The 25682-nt window shown below is 42.3% G+C and overlaps 1 protein-coding gene across 2 annotated transcripts in view; it reads right to left on the reverse strand.

The window, feature by feature from the left end:
• LOC140198751 (DNA topoisomerase 1-like) overlaps positions 1–25682 on the reverse strand; it is a 46875-nt gene that overhangs the window by 15436 nt on the left and 5757 nt on the right. The window contains exons 2-7 of one of the 2 annotated variants that reach the window (XM_072259766.1): positions 24889–25004; positions 21525–21646; positions 20968–21090; positions 18170–18357; positions 12465–12609; positions 5185–5328 (exon numbers count right to left, since the gene is read on the reverse strand). In XM_072259766.1, the coding sequence (XP_072115867.1) occupies positions 5185–5328; positions 12465–12609; positions 18170–18357; positions 20968–21090; positions 21525–21646; positions 24889–25004 (838 nt within the window). Of the gene's footprint in view, positions 1–5184; positions 5329–12464; positions 12610–18169; positions 18358–20967; positions 21091–21524; positions 21647–24888; positions 25005–25682 lie in introns of those variants that run through there. The other variant, XM_072259770.1, reaches the window with a different exon arrangement.

Below are 25682 nucleotides of genomic sequence, written 5' to 3' on the forward strand. Positions count from 1 at the left end.
AGGCACTATTAAGGAAACTTTCCTGAACACATTTGACAAACTCTATCCCATCTAGTCCCTTTACAGTATGGGAGTCCCAGTCAATGTGGAAAGTTAAAAATCACCTACTATAACAACCCCGTTTCCTGCAACAGTCTGATCTCCCAACAAATTTGTTTTTTCTAAGTCCCGCAGACTGTTGGGTGGTCTGTAATACAGCCCCATTACTGCCATCATACCTTTATTCCTTAGTTCCACCCATAATGCCTCACTAGATGAGTCCTCCAGTCCGTCCTGACTGAGCAATGCAGTGACATTTTCCCCAACTAGTAACACCACCCCTCCTCCTTTAACCCCTCCCGCTCTGTCACCTCTAAAACAATGGAGCCTCGAAATACTGAGCTGCCAGTTTTGCCTCTCCTTCAACCAAGTCTTACTGATGGCTACAGTATCGTAATTCCATGTGTTGACCCATGCTCTGAGTTCATCTGCCTTTCCTAAGATACTACTTGCATTGAAATATATGCAGCTCAGCACATTAGTTGCACCATGCTCAACCTTTTGATTCCTGACTTTGTCTAAAGTCTTAACAACATTTGTCTCCACAACCTTTCCATTATCTGCTCTGGCACTCTAGTTCCCATCCCCATCATCAACAGCAGGTGCCATACCCAGATTAAGCTTTGACTGCCATGAGCCACACACTCCTGTTTCGGGTCAAGTGGATCAATTCATTGGTATTCATTTCCAGTTCTCTGGCTGCTGTCTCCATCATCCCATCCCCATGCAACTCGTTTAACAAACCCATCTCCCCACCCCCACTGCAGCACAAGCAAACCTTTCCCACTGGGGTATTAGTCCCTGTTCAGTTCAGGTGCAAACTGTCCCTTCTGTACAGGTTCCCACCTTCTCCAGAACAGAGCACAATGATCTAAAATTCTGATGACCTCACTCCTACACCAACACCTTAGTCACAAATTAAACTGTATGATTCCTGTTTCTGGCGTCACTAGCACGTGGTATGGTATCAATCCTGAGACCACAACTCTGGAGGTCCTGCACTTTAACTTAACACCCAACTTCCTGAACTCACTTTGCAGAACCTCATCACTCTTCCTTCCTATGTCATTAGTAACTACATGGATCACAACCTCTGGCTGTTCTCCCTCCCACCCAAGAATGCTGAGGATTCAATCCGAAATATTCTGAGCACTGGCACCCAGGAGGGAACAAACCATTCAAGAATTTGTTCTCGTCCATAGAGCCTCCTTTCTCTATCCCGAACTAACGAGTACCCTATCACCACAACTCACCTCTTCGTCTCCCTTCCCTTCTGAGTCAGAGCCTGACAGTGCCAGAGACCTGACCACTTTGACTTTCCTCTGCTAGGTTATCTTGCCCAACAGTATCTAAAGTGGTATACTTGTTGTTGATGGGAATGGCCCACAGGGGTACTCTGCACTGGCAGTTTAACCCCCTTCTCCTTCCTGTCACCCTGTTTCCTGTGTACTGCCCCTTGGGTGTAACCAGCTCTCTATACATCCTATCCATCACTGAACATGGAGTTTCAGCCCTAACTCATTAACGTGGAGTGCCGGATACTGCCAATGGATGCATTTCTTGCAGGTGTAGTCGTTAGGGACTTCCCAAATCCCTCAAGAAGAGCATCCAACTATCATGCCTGGCATCTCTTCTGTCCTGACCAAATACAAAAAAGAACAACAAACAAACAGTAGGAAAAAAACCCTCCAACAGCTTTTTTGCCATCTCTCACTCAAGTATCTCCATGCTGAAGCCTCAAAATTCCCACTAACTTGTCCATTCCAACATTGGCCACTCCTCTTGCCCCTGCCTTAATTTAAATCATTCTTGCCAATCAATCCAAATTGCCGATTGGCCACTGGTCAAAGCACCAAACTACCGCGAGTTGATAACTTATGTAATCAATTGGCAAACCTGTGTGCTATGTCCTCTCACACTTTGGATTTCCGATTGGCTGCTTGCTCAAAATACCAAAGTGCCGCGAGTTGATGCCTTATGCAGTCAATTGGCAGATCCGAAAGAGCCATGTCTTCTCATGCTTCAGATCTCTGATTGGCCACTGCTCAAAACTTCTCATCCCTTTCAATGGATTTCTTGAATGAAATATAGTGAAACCACTAAACTGATGTGCATTTCAGCCACTTATGAACTAGTCTTGTCAGCTTTGCTGAACAATGAACAAGCTATAAACCAGCTTTAAAGAATGAATTACAGGTAAGCAAATCCTCTACTCTTTCAAAGTAGTTATGAAAATAAATAATGTCAGTCCTCAAGTCCTAAAAGAGGGAAAGGCTGATATCAATATATCAATGCATGATTGCATCTGGATAAAGTAGATTGTGACCAGATGCGCAAAGTTCCACCCTGCACCTTATTTGGTGCATCAGGCAGCAACCTTTCCGTTTCTTTAGAATTTGTCTGTTTTACAATACTGAACTGCCAGTTCAATGCTCAACCGGCCTGGATGGAAAGCGTGCAAAGAGCCGGTGGGATTCAAACCTGGAACCTCTTGTTCCAAAGTCCTGATACAATTATACCACTGGCACAGATGTGACAAGATACTTAAGGGAGAAATTACATCTAACATGCGGGACTCTTGAAAGTAAGAGTTTAGGGACAGCTTGTTCTGGAAAGATGAAATTAACCTTGGATAAGGGATATTGAAGGCTTGATCGGAAGGGAGAAAATAGCACATGGCATGCAGAAACTGGAACCAAGCAAGTCTTTGAGGAATACTGAGGATGTAAGGAGGAACTAAAGGAATTGGGAGGCAAAACACAAACAATGAAATATCCTTGGAGGTAAAATTGAGCACTCAAACATTCTATAAGTACATTAAGGGTAAGAGGTATCCAACAGTAGTAATTTTGTTTGTTTATTTTTAGCACAATTGGGCCACTTGATCCATTGTATCTGCTCCATTATTTCATCATGACTGATCCAATTTTCTTCACAGCTCTAATCTCCTGCCTTCTCCCCACATCCCTTCATGCCCTGACCAATCAAGAATCTATCAAACTCTGCCTTTAATATACATAAAGACTTGGCTTCCACAGCTGCCTGTGGCAAAGAATTCCACAGATTCACCACTCTCTGGCTAAAGAAATTCCTCATCTCCATTCCAAAGGGACACCCCTCAATTCTGAGGCTGTATCTGGGAAACATCCTTTCCACATTCACTCTATCAAGGCCTTTCACCATTCGATAGGTTTCAGCGAGGTCACCCCTCATTCTTCTGAATTCTAGTGAATACAGCCCAGAGCCATCAAATACTCCTCATACGACAAGTCATTCAATCCTGGAATCATTTTCATGAAACTCCTTTGAACTGTCTCAAGTTTCTGCACATCCTTTCTAAGGTAAGGGGTGCCCAAACCTGCTCACAATACTCCAAGTGAGGCCTCACTTTTAAAGTTTCAGTATTACATCCTTGCTTTTATATTCTACTCCTCTTGGACTGAATGCTAACATTGCATTTGCGTTCCTTACCAGACTCAACCTGCAATTAACCTTTAGGGAATCCTGCACAAGGATTCCCAACGCAAACACCAGGAAATCTGCAGATGCTGGAATTTCAAGCAACACACATAAAAATTGCTGGTGAATGCAGCAGACTCAGGAAGTCCTGACGAAGGGTTTCGGCCCGAAACTTCGACTGTACCTCTTCCTATAGATGCTGCCTGGCCTGCTGTGTTCACCAGCAATTTTTGTGTGTGTTGCAAGGGTTCCCAAGTCCCTTTGCACCTCAGTTTTTTTGCATTTTCTCTCCTTAGAGATCAGTAATTAGTGTATGAACCCATGGGACGTGAAATCCTACATGAATAAGCCTCATTGGTATTCACCAAGGACGTGCAGGTACAGCAGGCGGTGAAAAAGGCGAATGGTATGCTGGCATTTATAGCGAGAGGATTCGAGTACAGGAGCAGGGAGATACTACTGCAGTTGTACAAGGCCTTGGTGAGACCACACCTGGAGTATTGTGTGCAGTTTTGGTCCCCTAATCTGAGGAAAGACATCCTTGCCATAGAGGGAGTACAAAGAAGGTTCACCAGATTGATTCCTGGGATGGCAGGACTTTCATATGAAGAAAGACTGGATGTACTAGGCTTACACTCGTTGGAATTTAGAAGATTGAGGGGGGATCTGATTGAAACGTATAAAATCCTAAAGGGATTGGACAGGCTAGATGCAGGAAGATTGTTCCCGATGTTGGGGAAGTCCAGAACGAGGGGCCACAGTTTGAGGATAAAGGGGAAGCCTTTTAGGACCGAGATTAGGAAAAACTTCTTCACACACAGAGTGGTGAATCTGTGGAATTCTCTGCCACAGGAAACAGTTGAGGCCAGTTCATTGGCTATATTTAAGAGGGAGTTAGATATGGCCCTTCTGGCTACGGGGGTCAGGGGGTATGGAGGGAAGGCTGGGGCGGGGTTCTGAGTTGGATGATCAGCCATGATCGTAATAAATGGCGGTGCAGGCTCGAAGGGCCGAATGGCCTACTCCTGCACCTATTTTCTATGTTTCTATGAAAGCAAGTTCTGAGAGAGGCATGTTGATGGTCAATGCTAAGGTGAACAGTAAAGCCTTTGATAAGATTTCACATGGTAGGTTGCTATGGAGAGAGATTGCATGGAACCCAGGGAGAGTTAGCTTTTTGGATGCAGAATTGGCTTTATGGTAAAACACAGAGAATGATGGTGTAAAGTTGGAGCAACCATGAGCTGAAGGAACTCAGGAATGATGCAGGTTTTGACCCGAAACATCAACTTTTTTCCTCCCACAGATGCTGCACAACATACTGTGTTCCTCCAGATTACTGTTTGTTAATCCAGATTCCAGTATCAATTGTCTCTCATGTCTTCATGGTGGAAGGTTGTTTTTCAGACTGGAGTCCCATGGTCCTAGTGGTGCTCCCCAAAGCTTGGTGCTAGGTCCAAATCCTGTACAATTTTTGTTAAGTATACAGGAAGGTACTTTTGGTAATTGTGTCCTCTCCCTCTACATGCAGTATTTTCTATAGGTCCCTAAAAGACAAATACTTTTTTCCCTGGCTATACCTGCAACTGAATTATTCATGGTCTGTGGAAATGTTAAAAAGGAAAAATGTCCTGCATTGAGTTAATTTAACTTCAATGTGCTAAACAGAAATATAAAATACTATACTTTGTCAATGAAATAAAGTGCCACTGCTCTCTGTCGTGATTTCATTTCCCTTGATTTCCAATCTACACGATATTGACGTCGGATTGCGTCAATTCTGTCCTTCAGACGCCGGGCAATTTCATATTTCTGCAAATCCTTCTCACCCTGTAGATTTCAATAGAAAACAATACAATGTCATTTGTGCTTGTCAATTATTTACTAGAGATAACACCTTTTCAACTGAGATCAAGATTCAGAGGCCTTTAGCATCTCAAAAGCTAATGTGGAACTCAATATTCCATAAATTCTTGGTTCAATCTCATGTTTGTTTTGGGCTAATCTCAATATTTTATAATCAGTCATTTCTGACTAAAAGCATGAAGGAACTGATAAAGGATCTTTAGGCTTGGATTTGATGTCCCTGAGGGACCAAAAGTGGACAAAGCTGAATTTCCATAGAAGGGAAGTATAAAACAAAACTCACCTTTGAGCAAGTCAATTAGTCTTGTCCAGAGAAACTACTTGAATGAAACAGCTGCTGTCAACTATTCTTTCAACCTTCTAGACACTCAAAACTGGTGTCAAGAAGAGCTATGAAATTGAAGGAGAAAAAAATGTGTGGGGGCAGAAAGATGTTGGGGAAAATCAGCTTTCCTGATGACAGGGAAATGTGCTCTATACAAAGGTTAGAGACACAGAGCATTGAAACAACCCGTTCTGCCTGAATAGTCAACCTCGATCAAGATGCTTATCTAAGCTAGTCTCATTTGCCCGAGTTTGGGCTGTTTACCTCCAAACCCTTTCCTGTCCATGCAACTCGTCCAGGGGTCTTTAACATGCTGTTAGTGTACCTGCTTCAACCACTTCCTCTGGCAGCTCATTCCATACACTGACCCATCCTCTGGGTGTAAAAGTTGCCCCCCAGGTTCCTATTACATCTCATTCTGCTAACTATAACTTATGTCCTCCAATTCTTGACTTTCCAAACCCGAGGAAAAAGACAGTGTCCAAGGTTGTCATTATTGAATATTGGACACAAGGATCATTTTGTCCAGGAGCTAGGCAACACGACACATTATATTCTCACAGCAGCAGAAACAAACGTCAACAATTCTATTGCCGATACTGATCATATCAACTTTCACAATATGTCTAACAAATTCATTATAGTGCCAGCAATTTTCTTCCCCCCCCACAAAGAAATTGATAGGTAAAATAGTGCTTAATGACTACAGAATTCTTTAATGGTCTTAACTGATTGTTCATAATACATTACATCAAGTCAATTCCAGTCAAGTTTATTGTTAAATGCACGAGTAGATACAATGGAAAACTTGCATGCAGTAGCATTACTGGTATGTAAACTACAGATAACACCGAACAAATTATATAAGACAGTGAAAAGAGGAGTAAATTATGCAAAAACAGCATCCTAACCCAAAAAAAAAACAAAGACACAATCAGAGACTGGTCCACTGTTGTGTTAGAGTTGGTCCACAGTGCTACATTGGTTAGTTAGGGCTGTGCAAGGCAGTTCAAGAACTTGATGGTTCCCCAGCTTGGTGGTATGGGACTTCAGGCTTCCATATGCATTGACTGATGCTAGCTACAATAACAGGGCCTAACACCAATGGTAGGATCCTTGAAGATTAATGCCACCTTTTTGAGACAGCACCTCCTGCAGATACTGTACCAGCTAACCCTGACTAACCCATCCATATCTCTAAGTATACAGACACGAAGAAATCTGTAGATGCTGGAAATTCAAGCAACACACACAAAAAGTGCTGGTGAACGCAGCAGGCCAGGCAGCATCTATAGGAAGAAGTACAGTCGATGTTTCGGGCCAGGACCCTTTGTCAGGACTAACTGAAAAAAGAGATAGTAAGAGATTTGAAAGAGGGAAGGGGAGGGGGAGATGAAATGATAGGAGAAGACAGGATGGGAGGGGTGGATCTAAGAGGTGGAAAGTTGATTGGCAAAAAGGATACCAGGCTGGAGAAGGGAGAGGATCATGGGACAGGAAGCCTGGGGAGAAAGAGAAGGGGGGAGGGGAGCCCGGAGGGTGGACAGCAGGCAAGGAGTTATAATGAGAGGGACAGAGGGAGAAAAAAAGAGAAAAAAAGGTGGGGGGGGGGAATATAGTAAATAAATAAGGGATGGGGTGTGAAGGGGAGGAGGGGCATTAATGGAAGTTAGAGAAGTCGATATTCGTGCCATCAGGTTGGAGGCTACCCAGACAGAATATAAGGCGTTGTTCCTCCAACCTGAGTGTGGCTTCATCTTGACAGTAGAGGAGGCCGTGGACAGACATGTCAGAATGGGAATGGGACGTGGAATTAAAATGTGTGGCTACTGGGTGATCTTGCTTTCTCTGGCGGACAGAGTGTAGATGTTCAGCGAAACGGTCTCCCAGCCTTTGTCGGGTCTCGCCAATATACAGAAGGCCACACTGGGAGCACCAGACGCAGTATATTACCCCAGCCGACTCACAGATGAAGTGTCGCCTCACCTGGAAGGACTGTCTGGGGCCCTGAATGGTGGTGAGGGAGGAAGTGAAAGGGCATGTGTAGCACTTGTTCCGCTTACAAGGATAAGTGCCGGGAGGGAGATTGGTGGGAAGTGATGGGGGCGGACGAATGGACAAGGAAGTCGTGTAGGGAGCAATCCCTGCGGAAAGCTGGGGGGGGGGGGGGAGGAGGAGGAAAAGATGTGCTCAGTGGTGGGATCCCGTTGGAGGTGGTGGAAGTTATGAAGAATTATATGTCGGACTGGGAGGCTGGTGGGGTGGTAGGTGAGGACAAAGGGAACCCTATTCCTAGTGGGGTGGCAGGAGGATGTGGTGAGAGCAGATGTGCCTGAAATGGGAGAGATGCGTTTGAGAGCAGAGTTGATGGTGGAGGAAGGGAAGCCCCTTTCTTCAAAAAAGGACATCTCCTTCGTCCTGGAATGAAAAGCCTCATCCTGAGAGCAGATGCAGCAGAGATGGAGGAATTGTGAGAAGGGGATGGCATTTTTGCAAGAGACAGGGTGGCAAGAGGAATGGTCCAGGTAGCTGTGAGGGAAAGGGAGTTTGTGGAGTCCCTCTGAGATGGATTCTTAGAACAGCTTATACTGGAGCTTACCAGAGAGAACGCAATTCTAGATTTAGTGTTGTGCAATGAACCGGATTTGATCAGGGACCTCGAGGTAAAGGAGCCATTAGGAGGTAGTGACCATAATATGATAAGTTTTAATCTACAATTTGAGAGGGAGAAGGGAAACTCAGAAGTGTCAGTATTACAGTTGAACAAAGGAAACTATGGTACTATGAGGGAGGAGCTGGCCAAGGTTCAATGGAACAATACCCTAGCAGGGATGACAGTGGAACAGCAATGGCAAGTGTTTCTGGGAATAATGCAGAAGGTGCAGGATCAGTTCATTCCAAAGAGGAAGAATGATCCTAAGGGGAGTAAGGGGAGGCCGTGGTTGACAAGGGAAGTAATGGATAGTATAAAAATAAAAGAGAAGAAGTATAACATAGCAAAGACGAGTGGGAAGCCGGAGGATTGGGAAACTTTTAAAGAGCAACAGAAGGTAACTAAAAAGGCAATATGCGGAGAAGAAATGAGGTACGAAGGTAAACTAGCCAAGAATATAAAAGAGGATAGTAAAAGCTTCTTTAGGTACGTGAAAAGGAAAAAAAATAGTTAAGACCAAAATTGGGCCCCTGAAGACAGAAGCGGGTGAATTTATTATGGGGAACAAGGAAATGGCAGACGAGTTGAACAGGTACTTTGGATCTGTCTTCACTAGGGAAGACACAAACAATCTCCCAGATGTAATAGTGGCCAAAGGAGGGTAATGGATGAATTGAAGGAAATTTATATTAGGCAGGAAATGGTATTAGATAGGCTGTTAGGTCTGAAGGCTGATAAGTCCCCTGATAGATAAGACCTGATGGTCTGCATCCCAGGGTACTTAAGGAGGTGGCTTTAGAAATCGTGGACGCATTGGTAATCATTTTCAAATGTTCTATAGGTTCAGGATCAGTTCCTGTGGATTGGAGGGTGGCTAATGTTGTCCCTCTCTTCAAGAAGGAAGAAAGAGAGAAAACAGGGAATTACAGACCGGTTAGCATGACGTCGGTCGTGGGAAAGATGCTGGAGTCAATTATAAAAGATGAAATTACGACACATCTGGATAGTAGTAACAGGATTGGTCTGAGTCAGCATGGATTTACGAAGGGAAAATCGTGCTTGACTAACCTTCTGGAAGTTTTTGAGGATTTAACTATGAAAATGGACAAGGGAGAGCCAGTGGATGTAGTGTACCTGGACTTTCAGAAAGCCTTTGATAAAGTCCCACATAGGAGATTAGTGGGCAAAATTAGGGCACATAGTATTGGGGGCAGAGTACTGACATGGATTGAAAATTGGCTGGCTGACAGAAAACAAAGAGTAGCAATTAACGGGTCCCTTTTGGAATGGCAGGCAGTGACCAGTGGGGTACTGCAGGGTTCAGTGCTGGGACCGCAGCTGTTTACAATATATATTAATGATTTAGATGAGGGAATTAAAAGTAACATTAGCAAATTTGCCGATGACAAAGCTGGGTGGCAGTGTGAAATGTGAGGAGGATGTTATGAGAATACAGGGTGACTTGGACAGGCTGGGTGAATGGGCAGATGCATAGCAGAAGCAGTTTAATGTGGATAAATGTGAGGTTATCCACGTTGGTGGTAAGAACGGGAAGGCAGATTATTATCTAAATGGAGTCAAGTTAGGAAAAGGGGAAGCACAACGAGATCTACGTGTTCTTGTACATCAGTCACTGAAAGCAAGCATGCAAGTACAGCAGGCAGTGAAGAAAGCTAATGGCATGCTGGCCTTCATAACAAGGGGAATTGAGTATAAGAGCAAAGGGGTCCTTCTGCAGCTGTACAGGGCCCTGGTGAGACCACACCTGGAGTACTATGTGCAGTTTTGGTCTCCAAATTTGAGGAAGGACATTCTTGCTATTGAGGGAGTGCAGCGTAGGTTCACAAGGTTAATTCCTGGGATGTCATATGTTGAAAGATTGGAGCGACTGAGCTTATATACTCTGGAATTTAGAAGGCTGGGAGGGGATCTTATTGAAACAGATAAGATAATTAAGGGTTTGGACACGCTGGAGGCAGAAAGCACGTTCCTGCTGATGGGTGAGTCCAGAAGCAGAGGCCACAGTTTAAGAATTAGGGGTAGGCCATTTAGACTGGAGTTGAGGAAAAACTTTTTCACCCAGAGAGTGGTGGATATATGGAATGCTCTGCCCCAGAAGGCTGTGGAGGCCAAATCTCTGGATGCTTTCAAAAAAAGAGATGGATAGAGCTCTTAAAGATAGCAGAATCAAAGGTTATGGGGATAAGGCAGGAACTGGATACTGATTGTGGATGATCATCCATGAACACAGCGAATGGCAGTGCTGGCTCAAAGGGCCGAATGGCCTACTCCTGCATCTATTGTCTTTTGAGAGTCCGTAGGCTTATAGTAGACATCAGTAGATAAGCTGTCTCCAGGGGTAAAGACAGAAAGATCAAGAAACGGGAGGGAGGTGTCGGAAATGGACCAGGTAAACTTGAGGGCAGGGTGAAAGATGGAGGCAAAGTTAATGAAGTCACTAAGTTAATGAACCGACCACTTAGCACATCCCCCCCCCCCCTTCTGCAGGGATCGCTCCCTACGCAACTCCCTTGTCCATTTGTCCCCCTCACCCCTTCCCACCGATCTCCCTCCCAGTCCTTATCCTTGTAAGCAGAACAAGTGCTACACACGCCCTTACACCTCCCCCCTCACCACCATTCAGGGCCCCAGACAGTCCTTCCAGGTGAGGCGACACTTCACCTGTGAGTCTGCTGGGGTGATATACTGCGTCCGGTGCTCCCGATGTGGCCTTCTATATACTGGCGAGACTCGACACAGGCTGGCAGACTGTTTCACTAAACACCTACGCTCTGTCTGTCAGAGAAAGTAAGATCTCCCAGTGGCCAGACATTTTAATTCCATGTCCCATTCCCATTCTGATATGTCTATCCACGGCCTCTACTGTCAAGATGAAGCCACACTCAGATTGGAGAAACAACACCTTATATTCCGTCTGGGTAGCCTTCAACCTGATGGCATGAATATTGACCTCTAACTTCCGTTAATGCCCCTCCTCCTCTTCACACGCTATCCCTTATTTATTTATTTAATATATTTTAAATACATTTTTTATTTATTCCCCCCCTCTTTTTTCTCCCTCTGTCCCTCTCACTATAACTCCTTGCCTGCTGTCCGCCCTCCGGGCTCCCCTCCCCACTTCTCTTTCTCCCCAGGCTTCCTGTCCCATGATCCTCTCCCTTCTCCAGCCTGGTATCCTTTTTGCCAATCAACTTTCCAGCTCTTAGATCCACCCCTCCCATCCTGTCTTCTCCTATCATTTCGGATCTCCCTCTCCCCCTCCCAAATCTCTTCCTATCTCTTCTTTCAGTTAGTCCTGACGAAGGGTCTTGGCGCGAAATGTCAACTGTACCTCTTCCTATAGATGCTGCCTGGATTGCTGCGTTCACCAGCATTATTTGTGTGTTGCATATCTCTAAATACTCATTTTTATACAAAGGATCAATAAAAGGCAATTAGGTGTAGGAATCCCAAATCAATATTTAAGACAATCTAATTCGATGGGGGTAGAGTCAAGGCATTTACAGGAGGTGCTGTCTCACGAAGGAAACAACTAAACTAATTCATCTTATAGTCACGTAATCTTGGATTAGCTTGAGTTTTAATAAAAGACAGACAATTGGTTACTATAAATCTTGGCTAGTCTATTCCATAAAAGTTAATGTTATTCACTTATGACTAGGTTGGAGAAGGCATCAGGACAGACCTGGTGGGTGCAGTTGTGGTGCAATGGGATCTAGGGGCTTGGTAGAGGGAGCACAAGTATGGGGAAAATGCAGGATATCATCAACTTTAGGGACAAGTTTTCCTACAAAATTGTACTTTGGGCAGTGGGGTCTCAGCAAAATACTCTGCAGTATTTAGTGGGATTGGTAGATGAATGGATATCGGAGTGGGGGGGTCTGAATTTCAACACTACTGCTGAATTTGCATTTTGACTTGCATATTTTTAATGGACATTTTAAGGCTAGTTTATACTGTCAATGTTACTGTTTGTTACAAAAGCCTAAAGTCTGTACCAAATCATTCCTGGGAAAGAAAAAATCTGGTGTTGAGAAGGAACAAGTTAAAATAAAGGATAATGGAATAAATTTTGTAAAGGAATTGCCAGGAAATACATACCTTAAGCTTGGAACTCGGGTTGAGCATGATATATTTATTAAGACTCTGGACATTTTCCACCCATGACGCCAGCCAAGTTACTCTATTATCAAAACGCACTTCCTTCCAACGATGACCTTGTGGAGGTGTTGGGATCTTTGAATCACTGGGTAAAATGTTTAATTTAGAAAAATAAAATTAACATAGGTAATATGTCTTGACAAAATAGATTACTCCAAATTAAATACGAATCATAAATGATGAAATTGTGGTAGGAAAGCTTTAATTTAATGACTTAATCACTTCAAACTGAATATCCACTGCAAAATTTAGCCTCACTTCCTTCAGAACAACAAGCAATTTAACTACACTTTCCTTTAAAACAATAGTATACTAAAGTGCCAATTCAATAATACTAACTGAGTTGCCCACATCAGACTTTATTTCCCTACTGAAAACAGGTTAGGGAAATTAATCATTACAGATCTCTGCCTTTGCTTCTCCATGTATCCAGCCTATTTCACTAATGCCTTAAGGGCCACACTTGTACTAAATTATTTTGTGCTTCAAATAAACAATCAAAACTGCCTAATTGTGTGCGCTAGCTGATATTGAAAAGTAAATACAAAGGAGGAAAAGAAATTAAAGGAACAATCCAGGTTAAGCTAACTAGTGGCTTTCAATATTCAAGATGTTTCAATAAGATCCACCCCTCATTCTTCTAAACTTCAGAGAATACAGGTCCAGAGCCAAACACTAAGTTAACTCTTTCATTCCCAAAATAATTTTTATGAACCATCTTTGTATCCTCTCCAATGGTAGCACATTGTTTCTAAGATAAGTGGCCAAAAACTGCTGACAACACGCTAACTCCAGACAGACTTATAAAACTTCAGCATCAAATCCTTAAAATCAAGACCCTAGAAATGCAGGGCAAGTGGAGGGAACCATTTCACATTTCTACAGACTGTTACGTACCCCGTAACTGGGTTGCCAAACCAGCAGAAATGGATCACTCAGTTGGAGTCTGGATTACTAGAACTAAGAAAGTTTTATTAAAGAAACAAGCAACACAGTAATCGAAAGGATAATAAATGCAACAGTTCAGCAATAATAAACACACGTGCACAGAATTAAGATAACAGCATCAATCAAGCTCTATCGTTGTCTAGGGGTAAATGACCAATTTCAAAGTGATACAAAAGTCCAGTTCGATTTAGTTCAGTTCACAGTAATTGTTGCCATGGTGATGGACAACGTGGGGGGAGAGCGAGAGAGAGAACGACTGATCATTCAGAAACGGCTTCCACTCACAGACCGGCGATATTGCTCACAAGCAGCTTTTGGGCGGGTCCTTTGTGATGTCACCCGAGGTCACCGACTGTGACCCCTCCTCCAGATGCGGTCGATCCTCTGCAGTGAACCCGGCACCCAAGCGAGGGTGGACACACACCGGGTTCCCGCTGATCGTACCTTTCCACCCTGTGCGTTTAAGGTCCGGTACTTCCCACCGACTCGTGAGAGGCGCACCGCTTCCAGGGTCTCGTTACCTCGGGTGTCGTGTGTCCTGCCTTAGCGAACCTGTCCATTTTTATCCCCCTGCTGGGGTATCGCCTGTCCATCACTTCAAACAGTTCAGGGTTCAAAGGGGGAGCCGCTCCAGACAGCTCTCTCTCCCGTCCCTTCATTACACATCTCCAGATGCTGCTTCATTGTTCCTTATCTCTCCTTCCCCTGAGGACAGGTGGCAGACCAACTGCTGATGCCACTGTTGCTAGCCCAGGCCAGCAAACATCTTAATTTATGTGTATTCTCGTCACAAGACCCATGAAAGTCACAACAGATGATGAAAGTCACAACTGCCTACAAAGTGCTTTGTGCTCTTTAATTGATAAAGGAGGGGATTTAAAGTTCAGGACCTCATACAGGGCACAGAAATCATGGCCTACTTGACACCAATGATGCCTGCTATCAGTTACTTTTCAGAGACCTGGAAAATCTGCAGAAGACAGTGAGAAAGACATTGAAAAAATGCTGTGTGCAAAATCCCCCAAATTCCAGGTTTGGATAATAAAATCAATAACAGTTTTCACTACGAGGCCTCATTCCTGGTACATTAAAATTAATCCACGGATTGATTATTTGGAAATTTGAGGGCCTGGCAACTAGTTCAGTGGTGATGTTTTGTCACACTCCTTTCAACTCATCAGGGTCCTGGTTCCTGCACTTCTTTCCCACATTGGTAGTTCATTGGAAAATTTATCATAATTCAATGAGGCATTCAAAAATAAATTAAATTATTGGAATTTTGTGTTGGGTAGCAATAGAAATACCATCCAATAGTCCAGAATACCTGTTGGCTTGGCATCACGGTCCTGAGCGTGTTGGACAACAAAGATGCATACATACATCAGGATGCCCTTTATCAGCTACAGCACAGCATCAACCCCCAAAAACTAATCAATAAACTTTAAGAAACACACATAAAAGTTGCTGGTGAATGCAGCAGGCCAGGCAGCATCTCTAGGAAGAGGTGCAGTCGACGTTTCAGGCCGAGACCCTTCCTAGAGATGCTGCCTGGCCTGCTGCGTTCACCAGCAACTTTTGTGTGTGTTGCTTGAATTTCCAGCGTCTGCAGAATTCCTGTTGTTTGCGTTTAAATAAACTTTAAGACCTTGGCCTCAATACCTCATTTGTAATTGGATCCTCCAGTTCCTCACTTGTAACCTTAGTCAGTTCAGATTGGCAACAACATCTCTCCACGATCTCCATCAGCACATGTGCACCACAACGCTTGTGTTCAGCCCCCTGCTCTGCTCTCTATTTGTGTGGCTAAGCTCAGCTCCAAACCATATTCAAGTTTACCGATACATCACTGCCATAGGCCGAATCAAAGGGTGGTGATGCATTAGCATACAAGAGGGAGATTGAAAATCTGGCTGCGTGGTGCATAACAAAACCTTATTCAATGTCAGCAAGACCAAGGAGCTGGTTATTGACTTCAGAAGAAGAAAACCAAAGGTCCATGAACCAGTTCTCATTGGAGGAACAGAGGTGGAAAGGGTCAGCAACTTTGAATTCCTTGGTATTATTATTTCAGAGGACCTGCCCTAGAGCCAGCACATAAACAATTACAGAAAAAAATACATCAGCACCTCTGCTTCCCTAGGAGTCTGCAGAGATTCATAATGATTTTGATAAACTTCTATAGATATGTAGTGAAGGGTATATCAACTGGCTGCATCACAATCTGGTAATGGAAACACCAATGCCCTTGAACAGCAAATCCCACACAAAGTAGTGGATATGGCCTAGTCCATCACAGGTAAAGCCCTCCCAGCCACTGAGCACATCTACATGAAATGCTGTTGTCAGAAAGCAGCATCTATCATCAGGGACCCCCATTTCCAAGGACATGCTTCCTGCTCATTGCTGCCATCAGGAAGGTGGTACAGGAGCCCCAGGATCTCACCACCAGGTTCAGCAACTTCAGTGATAATGTTTGTCACACTCCCATTCAACTCATGGAGCCCCGTTTCCACCCTTCAACCATTAGTCTCTTAAACCAAAGCGGGTAACTTCACTTGCCCAATCATTGAAATGTTCCCACAATAAATGGACTCACTTTCAAGGACTCTTCATCACAGGTTCTGGACATTATCTATTTATTTATTTATTATTTCTTTCTTTTTGTATTTGCACAGTTTGTCTTCTGCACTCTGGTTGAATGCCCACGTTAGGTGGTCTTTCATTGATTCAGTTACGGTCATTATTCTGTAGACTTATTGAGTGTGTCACAAGAAAGTAAATCTCAGGGTTGTACATGGTGACATATATGCACTTTGATAATAATTAACTTTGAAATTATTATCAAAGTACATCTAGGCCCTAGTTGCACTCAGTTGGCTACACTGGTTAGACCATGTTGCTTGCTTGTTCAGTGCTTATATTATTGTAACTAACTATTTTGAGCTATCATTGGGAAGGATTATCAAGCAGGCACTGGAAAAGATTCAAGGATGTGCTCAAAAGAAGAAACTTGACATTCCCATCAACTTCTTGGTATTTTCCCACACAAATGGAGAAGGAACATCAGGAAGGTCTGAAGAATGTTGAGGCTATGCACTGGGAGCACAACTGAAATAGAAGCATTTCACTGTTGGCCAGGAAGAATCACAATCTTCAAATCAGCAAAATTGAATGAATGAGTTAAGGAGTGTGGAAGTTGGTAAACTAAATGTCTTTGTTCTTGCCATTCTTTCAAAGGAATGGAGACAGCCACATTGTAAGTCTGTTCTTGCAGTTGCCATTTTGTAAATAGATTCCTGTACAGTACTGGCTTGATTAGAGCAGCTAGATGTGGACACAATGAATTTCCTGTTAATAATTTGCTAAACTTGAAATCATTTCCAAAGGAACTGTTCAGTTATGTACTGTGGAAGGACCAATCTGTGACCTGAAGTATCTTGAGCCTAGTGATTGGCTGACCTGGCTAACTTGCTTTGAAATGGTTTGATTCAGAAAACAAAGTCATCTGAGGCACACATCTGGGGATGAGCATAATATTGCTTGTGGCCATGGGTTAGACCTAGTAAAAAAGCTGGCACAGGTCAGTCAGGCAAGCCTGAGCCAATGAAATCAAAACACATCAGTGTGATCTGATAGGAAAGAGGATGGAGGATTGTGGGAGTAGAATCAGCGAAAGCTGGAGACCAACCACTAGGGGAAAATGGATGACCCCATGTTGGAAATGTGGAGATTATGTCAGGATCAAGCTTCTTCTCCCAGGCTGGTAGACTTCTTAACGCTCTGTTGTCACTTAGCACAACGTACACTGTCTGAATGCCCTGCCACCTCCTCAACTTCCAACTCAGAAACACTCTACTCGTGCACTGGTCACTTTTAATCTTTTATTGCTGCTGTTTTGCGTATTTCTACCACCCATTGTTTTATTCTAATAGTGTGAGTAACATTATATTGTCTTACATAAACAAGCACTTCACACTTCATGCCAATCTTCAGGCAATGCCACAAAGAGACTTATGCTATCTTGTGACTGTACTGGATTGTAACTATGCATTGTATGTAGTGTGTTTTGCACTTTGGTCCCGGAGGAACAGCACAGACTCCTACTCCCAGGTATTACCTTTTCTATTCTTTGATTATTCAGGGTCAGAGAAACCTGGTGTGTGTGCGCATACAGACAACTAGTTTTGTGTTATTTATGTGCTTGTTGTTAGATCAACCAATAAAGGTAGATTCTCTCTGCCTAAATGATCATTATTCTTGAGGACCGTTACCAGGAACATCACAATACTTGCCTTTATCTATAGTTCTCACACGGCCTCAGTAGCCACAAAACCAAGATGGAACCAAGCCATTCCTGATAAACACTGACTACCTAAAAAGTTACCGAACCCAAAACAACCAGTTTATCACCCAATCCAAATTTTCTTTGCAACCCAAAAGAATGCAAAAATAATTATTTTTCTTCATTTAAGGTACACTTGAATGTTTCCCTTTGTAAACATAAGAAAGAAATGTTCAACTCCAAACATACTGAAAATATTGTTAAACCACAAAGAGAGTATGTGCTCATAAGGAAAAATGCATGGACTCATGGCTGAAAAAAGCAAGGTAGAAAGATGAAAAAGAAACAAGGAAGGTATAAATTATATGGCAGTTTCTCTATTAAAAAAAAACTTATTTTTGGATTTATCATTTACCTACTACAATTGATGATGACATCTTCAGGCATGATCCTTCTCTTCAGTTTTCCCATCTTCGGATGATCACCACGGCCACGAAAAAGCCCTGGTGGCTCAATTTTGAAGTTTGCAATTCTTTCCCGATGCCCATCCATTATACAATAGCCGTACTCCTCAATGATTGCATCTTGCTCCATCTTTAATTTCTGCAAGGAAAAGCTGAATTTTTACACGATAACTCATTGGTTTACACTCGTTTTAATAACTTCTTGTGCTGTTCCCATAAAAAAATTTATCCACCCATTTCTATTTCGATACCATAAGAAAATGGCTGCCATTTTAATTATTTTAGCTATTTACTGTATATTCTAGCTTTAGTGATTGCTGTATTTATGTGGCCATAATCTTTAATTTTACACACAACTCCTACCACAATTTAGCAAAACCTTCTTAGAATTTTAAGATGACCTACCCTGTACATCTTTGGACTGTGGGGGGAAACTGGATCACCTAGTGAAAACCTACTCATTCTATGGTGAGGATGTACAGAAATTCCTTACAGAACGGTGCCAGAATTGAACTCTGCAATCTGGAAAGCCCAAGCTGTAATAGTGTCGTGCTGTTACGCTACAGTGGTGCCCAAAATATATCAGAGATATCAGCAAACAAAGCCAAAAATATCCTGCAGGAAAAGTGGCTCAGTTGTCGCCATCAAAATAAGTTAATTATAGTACTTTTTTTTTAAACAAAGGAAAAGACAGCCTTTCCATAATAAAACACTTGAACCATAAGCTTTTGGTTTTTCACAATTCAGTGGACATTGTCCAAGGCATTGATAAACAAAACAATGAGGTTATGGTAGCAGGAAGCAAATGTCCACTAGGCAATAAATGTTTGAGACGTGTAAAAAGGAAAGGAGTAGCTAAAGCTAATAGCGGTTCTTTACCAACTGAGGCAGCAGAAATTATATTGGCCAATAAAAGATACAAGTAGTCTTGGACCTCCAGAAAGTGGTCCACAGCAGGGGTAATTAATAAGTTCGTGGCCTAAGGTAGAAGATGAGTTATATAGCTCTCGTTACATGCACGTGCAGTTCAACTCTGAGTGATTATGCAGAAAGTTTGAAGTTAATAACACATCTCCTTCTATCTTAGGCCACAAACTTATCTATCACCTCTGCTGAGGACCACTTTCTGGAGATCCAAGACGCCGACTTCTACAAAGAAGGGATCCAAATGCTCCACAACCGCTGGACTAAGTGTGTAAATGTAGGAGGGGACTATGTTGAAAAATAAATATGCTAGGTTTTCTAAAACTGACTCCTTCTACCTTAGGCGACGAACTTATCAATCACCCCTCGTATAAAAGCAAGGATGTAATACAAAGCCTTTATAAGACATCGTCAGGCCACGTTTGGAGTATTGCAAGCAGCTCTGGGCCCTAAATCTAAAAGATATGGTTGCATTGAAGAGGATCCAGAGGAAGCTTACAGGAATGAACAGGACATTTGATGGCGTAAGGCCTGTACTTACTGGAGTTTAGAAGAACAAGTTGAAACCCATTGAATATTGAAAGACCTAAATAGAGCTGATGTGAAGATGTTTCCATTAGTGGGAGAGTCTAGGACAAGAGAGTATAGCCTCAGAATAGATGGATGTCCATTTAGAAGAGATGAGGAGGAACTTTTTCCAGAGCGTGGTGAATCTGTGGAATTAATTGCTACAAGCAACTGTGCAGGCCAAGTCATTGAGTATATTTAAAGCAGAGGTTCTTGATTAATAAGGGCATCAAAGGATATAGGGAGAAGGCCAGGAGAATGGCATTGAGAGTGATAATAAATTAGCTATGATTGAATGGCAGAGTAGACTTGATGAGGCAAATGGCTTAATTCTGCTCCTATGTCTTATATCAACACCTACTGGCAAAAGGGGTATGACAGGATCATGGGACAGGAGGCCCAGGGAGAAGGAGAAGGTGGGGGGGAACCCAGAGGATGGGAAGGGCTATAGTGAGAGGGGCAGAGGGAGAAAAAGTAGAGATAGAGAAAGAATGTGTGTATATAAATAAATAACGGATGGGGTACAAGGGGGAGGTGAGGCATTAGCAGAAGTTACAGAAGTCAATGTTCATGCCATCAGGTACACTGCATGAACATGGCAATGTTTTGCCAATCACCTGTCCAGCTCTTGGCTCCATCCCTCCCCCTCCTATCTTCTCCTATCATTTTGGATCTCCCCCTCCCTCTTTCAATTCTCTTATTCTTTCAGTTAGTCCTGACGAAGAGTCTCGGCCCGAAACGTCGACTGTACCTCTTCCTAGAGATGCTGCCTGGCCTGCTGCGTTCACCAGCAACTTTGATGTGTGTTCCCTAAGGAATCACTTATGTTCGAATAAAGTCACCCCACATTCTTCCATTTAAAGTGAGTCAGGTAAAAGCATTAAAAACCTTCAACTTGAGAACAAATCTCCTAAACTGATGACTGAGAAATGGAGTTCTTTTATTCAGCAAACAGCACACCTAATTAACCAGCCTTAAGTTTTTCCACAATCATCCACCATAGGCTCTAGCTGTTTTTTTAAAATTATGTTTTTTTCCTCTTCCTTCTTGAGCAAGCAGAATATTTATTTATTATCTTCTAACCTTGTACAACAATTTTCATTTAAAAGTCAAATGTTTGAACTTAACTGAGACTGTATAGACTCACTGAAATGGCTTTTCAGGGATGTTGCTAATAGAATTAGGCTGTACCTCAGCATAAATTATTTTAGTGATTGGATAACTGAAATACTTTTCTACTTGGCAAACATGCTTGTACCTGTTTTTCCTCCTTGGGCAATCCTTTTCTGGCCTCTGCTTTTTCAGTAAAGTATCGATGAAGTTCTGTGAAATCACATTTATTTAGGTCTCTGATTATCATCCTCTCTGAGCTACTCATTTCCTGTAACCAAAGCAAATCCAAAAGTAAATGAGGTACATTTATAATAGGATCTGTAACTCAGATCACGTCAAAGATGTAATTTTATTGCTTTTCAGACTTGTGCAAAAACCTTAGTATCCAGGCACAAATTGTTTTTGTGTTAAATAAAGTCATGGAGCAGTGGCATTGCACATCACCTTGTATTTGAAATTCAGTGACTAATTCACAGCAGATTCAGCAATTAAATAACATACAATTAACTTCAAAAAGAGATTTCAAATGGGACACGAGCACATGAAAAAAAGGGAAAGCATCAGGTCTGCCGTAATGATGATGCCTGAGGCATCATGGTTAAATGATTAAATAATTACATGGCCAGAAGCCACAATCTACAAGCAAAGCACCCGCCCCCGCAACAAAAATCAATAGGTTTATCAAATAAAAAGGACACACACCTGCCGCCAGTCCTCAAAAAAGTTTTGTCTGAAAATTGCCTTTGTGGTGTACTCGTGATCCAGCATCTTTGCAAAGAAGGTGGCCATTTCTTCTGCTGCAGGAGTCAACTTCATTTGATTGCCTTTTAAAATTATTTACAAAACGAACTATCAAAATTAGAGGCAAATAACAGCTATTGCAAATTGAAGTGGTGAAACTAAATTTAAACTGGAATAAAATTAAGGAAATAGCTGACTACCTTGTATTTTTTTTTTGCAGAACTAAAATTGTAAAGCAAGTAACTGCAGATGCTGGAAATTGAAATGCAAACAAAAATGTAAAGGACACAGCAGATCAGGCAGCAACTGTGAAGAGACAAGATTTATCTTTTCAGGGCAATAAGCCTGTATTTATTCTGAAACATGACAATTTTCCCTTTCCACATACAATCCTGACCTGCTGAGTATCTCTAGTACTTTAGTTCTTTTTAAATTTTGTTGCAGATTTGATGCCCAATCACCTAGCTATTCACAAACTGTCTGCCTTTTCTTTTCAGATACCGAAGTTATGCCTATGCACAATGTGCTAGTCAATTCAAGTGAGTACAAATTACAAAAATGAGAAAAGCCTCCTTCAGATAGTGGAATCTGGTCCATGTAAATAAAGCAAAAGGTGACTCGAATGTACAAGTGCATTTAAGAGTACACTGCAATAAGGGAGATATCACCTATCTGGTGTGATGGATACATTCTATCTAGTGGAAATCTTTGAAAACAAAATATTTCTTGTGCCCGTACTGCTGATGATCTGTTGAATTACTTTAACTGAAGTATGACAAAGTCAATTATTCACTTTATCCTGAATAGCAACACTTCAAAAAAACACACACAAACAGAGAACATGAAAATACAAAATCTTTAAATAAAAAAGGGGATACAGCTAGATATTTCCAATGAGAAACTTAGACAATGGAAGGAGAACCAACAGTTCCACAGAAAATGGCAGATTTTGGTCAACCTTTTATATTATTCAACCTTCTATTCCTGAAAGGCTAGTGTGGTATTCAGTCTTGACCTCAGATGATGACTATTCATTTACACATTTACGGTGACAGCAAAGTTTTTCTTTGCCAGGTGTTCTGGCTTCCTTTTGCGTCTTAGAAGTGTACTGGTAAGTTCATGGCAAAGTTACAAAAAGATCAAGTGGTAGCAGACAGGTATCACCGGGAATAACTCTCCACTAACATTGGGATTCCCATTCTTCGTGGCCAGAAGCACTTGGGCCAATTGTGCCACTCTCACTGGTTAATTCAGAGATAAATCTGAAGCTTTGGGTCTTGTGGTTCAAATCCCAAAGCTGGGAATGTTGGCCTAAAAGAGGTGCAGGTCATATCATTCACATGTCCCAGTTCCCCAATCCAAAACAGACATTTTGACTGCAACAGACTGAGGAAAATATTCAAGCACATGCTCAATGAACTGCACTGCCCACTTACACCTATCTGACCAACTAACCCGTAGGACTTTAGAATATGGGGTGGGGGGGGGGAGAAATCAGAGTACTCAAAGGAAACTCACATAGTCACAGGGACAACATTGAAAGCAACGTGATCAAATATTTCTTTGAGAGCCATTTTGCATCATGCAAAATAACTACACTGCATACAAATTATTTGAATTGTAACCACTTGCAATCTGAATTTGCAAATATGTCAATTTAATCATTTATCTAATTTAAGTACTTGAGAAAATTTGGAGAAGGATTTTCATTTTTAGATTCCACAAGCCTAGAAAAAAGCACCTTCCTCACAAATGATTTCATTTGACACTCTGGAATCATTGAGCAATACATGATAAATATGCAGAACCTTCTGCTCAAGTCCATACCAAACATAGTTCCAAGGATTGATCACCTTCGAACTTCTGGTATCATGACGACTTGCTCAGGCACAGCAGTCTCTCTGGGTCCAAACAAAGGTGCAATTGTTCATCCTTTACATTTTTTTTAAGATCACCAAACACTGCTGGATATTAAGAGCGTCAAGTACTGCAGGTGTACTCCACTAATGAGTTGCTTGATAGCAGTGGAGCTGGACTTGTTGCGTGCTGTGTTGTTGTCTGCTATAGGAAGGCGTCTGAGGCTGTGCGTGGTCTAACTAAACATTGCAAATGATTGTTCTGGATGTTTTTCTTGTGATCACTAGATCCTGTTGGACAATGGTAGTGTAGAATACAGCAAATTCAGTTCACTGGTTCTTTGATGAAACTGGCAGCATGGGAACTGGGCAGCCTTGGTTGTTACGCAAACCATGCCCTCATGCCACAAGGTTGCCTGTTGTAGCCATTCAGGGGAGGAGACACTGGAGGTAGTGAGGTTGAGAGCAGAGGCACAGTGGGCGTACTGGAGTCCAAATTCATGTATATGGTTGAATGACAATTAAACTTGAACTTGGTGCCCACCAGTTAGCCCCAATCTCCTGCATTTGGCCCATATCCCCCTAAGCTATGCCCTCCATGTACCTACCCAAGTGTTTCTTAGGTGATATTATTGAATCTGCCTTAACCTGTTCCTCTGACAATAAACTGGACTGATCTAAGAACACTGAGGCTGTCTACAAGAAGGGTCAGAGCCATCTCTATTTCCTGAGGAGACTGAGGTCCTTTAACATCTGCCGGACGATGCTGAGGATGTTCTATAATAATCTGTAGTGGCCAGTGCTATCATGTTTGCTGTTGTATGCCGGGGCAACAGGCTGAGGGTAGCAGACACCAACAGAATCAACAAACTCATTCATAAGGCCAGTGATGTTGTGGGGATGGAACTGGACTCTCTGACGGTGGTGTCTGAAAAGAGGATGCTGTCTAAGTTGCATGCCATCTTGGTCAATGTCTCCCATCCACTACATAATGTACTGGGTGGGCACAGGAGTACATTCAACCCGAGACTCATTCCACCAAGATGCAGCACAGAACGTCATAAGAAGTCATTCCTGCCTGTGGCCATCAAACTTTACAACTCCTCCCTTGGAGGGCCAGACACCCTGAGCCAATAGGCTGGTCCTGGACTTATTTCATAATTTACTGGCATAATTTACATATTACTATTTAACTATTTATGGTTCTATTACTATTTATTATTTATGGTGCAACTGTAACGAAAACCAATTTCCCCCGAAATCAATAAAGTATGACTATGACTGACAGTTCATTCCCGATGTTCACCACCAACCCTCTGCATGAAAAAGTTACCCCTCAGATCCCATTTAACTTTCTCCCTCACCTTAAATTGTTACCAGTATTCTATTTAATGACAAATTCTAGAATATTGTTACAAACCAACCCAAACCACTGGTGTATTAAAAACTGGCAGCACAATACTACTCACCATCATAATAGAAATTGATACCCGAGGGAAGGTTCTCATATTCAGGTGCAAATAATGGACCTTTATGTTCCAGAAACATCCATTTTACACCATCTCCATAGATTTCCTCTTCCCACCTGATGACAGAATGTACAAATTCCACAGGGAGCAGGTTAGGTCAGACTATTTTACCCCCCAATAACAAATGTTTAAGTGAAGGAAAAGACTATCAACTAATTAGTATTTCTCAATACACCCAAATCATATTCCTTACATTACTGAGGGCACTCACAACTTTCACTAATACTTATCTGGAAAGATCACAAGGAACAATCTCCTTTTGTTTAAAAAGTTACGATGTGAAGGATCCAGGTACATTACTTACTTTATCCTTTTCAAATGCTGGACCATGATACAACTCCTGCCCCAGCCTTTGTAGAATTTCAAAATGTACTATATTAAATTTATTAGGCAAGATTTATACCACTTGAACCCATGAAAACACTCTTCCTCCCACCCCTCCTCTCAATTGTGAAATACTGTACTTGCTGGAGATTACAGCCCTTAGCCTTTTTATTGTCCATTTATCCTGTTTATTGAGACAGTGCAGTTCTGCTGCTGCACTAACCAGTAAAGGAGATAATCTCTGGACAAGTGTTTGCCCCTGTGATTATATTGGAATGCGTCTTTAATGTTTCAGAAGTCAGTCCTTGATCCTAGAATAGTTAGACTGTCATTTAAAAAAAAACTTGCAGTTCAGATACCTCATTTGATTATTAGCTAGTTTGAATGTGAAAATTGTTCCCTAGGCTAAA

This window comes from Mobula birostris, chromosome 1, assembly GCF_030028105.1.
Source record: "Mobula birostris isolate sMobBir1 chromosome 1, sMobBir1.hap1, whole genome shotgun sequence".
NCBI lineage: Eukaryota > Metazoa > Chordata > Chondrichthyes > Myliobatiformes > Myliobatidae > Mobula > Mobula birostris.